This window comes from Leptonychotes weddellii, unplaced genomic scaffold, assembly GCF_054177405.1.
Source record: "Leptonychotes weddellii isolate Sample4059 unplaced genomic scaffold, ASM5417740v2 HiC_scaffold_7629, whole genome shotgun sequence".
Classification (NCBI taxonomy): domain Eukaryota; kingdom Metazoa; phylum Chordata; class Mammalia; order Carnivora; family Phocidae; genus Leptonychotes; species Leptonychotes weddellii.
Window position 1 is genome coordinate 1 of NW_028046400.1, and position 2847 is coordinate 2847.

General features: G+C 43.8%; 1 protein-coding gene across 2 annotated transcripts; it reads left to right on the forward strand.

Moving 5' to 3' along the window:
* The first annotated feature begins 6 nt into the window (after positions 1 to 6).
* LOC102734858 (uncharacterized) lies at positions 7 to 2551 on the forward strand. Of its 2 annotated transcripts, XM_081811436.1 has the most exons (2): positions 768 to 905; positions 1009 to 2551. In XM_081811436.1, the coding sequence occupies exons 1-2, from the start codon at positions 901 to 903 to the stop codon at positions 2483 to 2485; spliced, it is 1482 nt and encodes a 493-aa protein (XP_081667562.1). In that variant the 5' UTR covers positions 768 to 900; the 3' UTR covers positions 2486 to 2551. The 2 variants fall into 2 exon arrangements, with proteins under 2 accessions (XP_081667561.1, XP_081667562.1); XM_081811435.1 differs by having other exon boundaries at positions 7 to 2551.
* Positions 2552 to 2847: the final 296 nt, after the last annotated feature.

Here is a 2847-nt window from a genome sequence, read left to right on the forward strand (position 1 = left end):
TACTGGGGAGAAGCCACACACGATCACCCAGTGCAGGGCAACTTTACAAAGCAGAAAAAGTCATGACACCTGGGGAGAATGCAAGAACGCCTTTGGTCCCAAACACACACATAGTCAGGACCAGGGTGTCCACCTTGGAAGACAGTCCTTTGTGTGCAGTGAATGCGGGAAAGCATTCAGGTACAAATCCTTATTTGCCATACACCAGAGATCCCATACTGGAGAAAGATATCATGAGTTTGGTAAATGGCAAACACCAGCCCTGAATGAACATGGAAAGACTCACAGCGCATCCAGACAGTACACGTGCAGCAAATGTGGGAAATCCTTAGGCCACAAATCTGTCCTCATTCATCCCCAGAGATGGCACAGTGGAGTGAAGAGTTACGTTTGCAGTGGATGTGCAAAAGCTGTTAGCTGTAGCTCAGTGTTGATTACTCATAGGATTCAACCTGGAGAAAGGTTTTATAAGTGTCGTGGCTGTGCAAAATCTTTTCCCTCTATGTCTGCCCTCTCATATCATCAGAGATCTCATGCAGGAGAAAGACGGTACGAGTGCAGTGATTGTGGGAAATCTTTTACCAGCAGTTCTGTCCTCCATTATCACCAGAGAGTTCATAGTGGAGAAAGGCCTTATCAGTGCAGTAAATGTGGCAAGTCCTTTCTCCGAAGAAATAGCCTCAATGTACATATAAAGGTTCACTCAGGTGAAAGGCCTTATAAATGTAACGCATGTGGGAAATCTTTAAAGTGTAAGTCAGCATTCATTAAACACCAGCGCGTTCACACAGGAGAAAGGCCTTATGAGTGCAGCGAATGTGGCAGGTCTTTTCTCCGAAGAAATACTCTGAATGTACACATAAAGGTTCACTCAGGTGAAAGACCTTATAAATGTAACGAATGTGGTAAGTCATTTAAGTTTAAGTCAACATTCATTAAACACCAGAGAATTCACACAGGGGAGAGGCCTTATGAGTGTAGTGAATGTGGGAAATCTTTTATCTCTAGGACTGACCTACGGTATCATCAGAGAATTCACACAGGAGAGAGACCTTATCAGTGCAGCGAATGTGGCAAGTCCTTTGTCCGAAGAAATATCCTCAAGGTACACAGAAAGGTTCACTCAGGTGAAAGGCCTTATAAATGTAATGAATGTGGGAAATCTTTGAAGTGTAAGTCATCGTTGATTAAACACCAGAGAATTCACACAGGAGAAAGGCCTTATGAGTGCAGTGAATGCGGGAAGTCTTTTATCACTAGTTCCGTGCTTCATTCTCACCAGAGAGTTCACACTGGAGAAAGGCCTTATGAATGCAGTGAATGTGGGAAATCTTTTACCACTAGTTCTGTCCTCCGTGATCATCAGAGACTTCATACTGGAGAAAGGCCTTATGAATGCAGTGAATGTGACAAAACTTTTACTACAAGTTCTGCCCTCCATTATCACCACAGAGTTCACACTGGAGAGAGACCTTATGCATGCAGTGAATGTGGCAAGTCCTTTGTCCGAAGAAATAGCCTGAGTGTGCACCTGAAAGTTCACTCAGGTGAAAAGCCTTATAAATGTAATGTATGTGGGAAATCATTGAAGTGTAAGTCAACATTCATTCAACACCAGAGAATTCACACAGGAGAAAGGCCTTATGAGTGCAGTGAATGTGGGAAATCTTTTTCCGCTACCTCTGTCCTTCGTTCTCACCAGAGAGTACACACGGGAGAAAGACCTTATGAATGCAGTGAATGTGGAAAATCTTTTACGTCTAGTTCTGCCCTCCGTTCTCACCAAAGAGTGCACACCGGAGAAAGGCCTTATGAGTGCAGTGACTGTGGCAAGTTCTTTCTCCACAGAAATAGCCTCAATGTACACATCAAGGTTCACTCAGGTGAAAGACCCTATAAATGTAATGAATGTGGGAAATCTTTGAACTATAAGTCAACATTCATTCAACACCAGAGAATTCACACAGGAGAAAAGCCTTATCTGTGCAGTGAATGTGGGAAGTCTTTTAGTCATAGCTGTGCCCTCCGGTACCATCGTCAGAGTCACCTTGGAATAAGTCCTTATGATTGTAGTGAATGTGGGAAATCTTTTACCACTAGTTCTGTCCTCCGTGATCACCAGAGACTTCACACTGGAGAAAGGCCTTATGAGTGCAGTCAGTGTGGGAAATCTTTCACCACTCGTTCTGTCCTCCGTTCTCATCAGAGAGTTCACTCTCGGGAAAGGCCTTATGAGTGCAGTGAATGTGGCAAGTCCTTTGTCAGAAGAAATAGCCTCAATGTACATGTAAAGGTTCATTCAGGTGAAAAGCCTTATAAGTGTCATGAATGTGGGAAATCTTGGAAGTGTAAGTCGACGTTCATAAAACACCAGAGAATTCATACAGGAGAAAGGTCTTTTGCTTGCAGTGAATGTGGGAAATCTTTTTTCAGTCATGATGCTCTCAGTTATCATCACAGAGTTCACAGTGGCAACAGGCCTTAGGGGTGCTGCTGTTGTAGGGAATCTTTCAGCTGTATCTTCAGTCTCCTTCAACAGGAGGAAATACAATTAATAGAGTCCTTATGGGCAGTATTACGAACTGAATGTTTATGTTCACTAAAATTGATATGTTCAATCCCTATCCTCTAATTCAATAGGATTAGCATGTGATGTCTTGGGAGATAATTCAAAGATATAGTTTCATAAAAATCTGAATTAAGGGGCGCCTGGGTGGCTCAGTTGGTTAAGCAACTGCCTTCGGCTCAGGTCATGATCCCAGGGTCCTGGGATCGAGTCCCACATCGGGCTCCCGGCTCAGCGGGGAGCCTGCTTCTCCCTCTGACCCTCTCCTCTCTCATGCTGTT

What these genes read in the sequence shown, in the direction of transcription:
- LOC102734858 (XM_081811435.1), top strand. Translation starts at nt 503, where the DNA reads ATGTCTGCCCTCTCATATCATCAGAGATCTCATGCAGGAGAAAGACGG.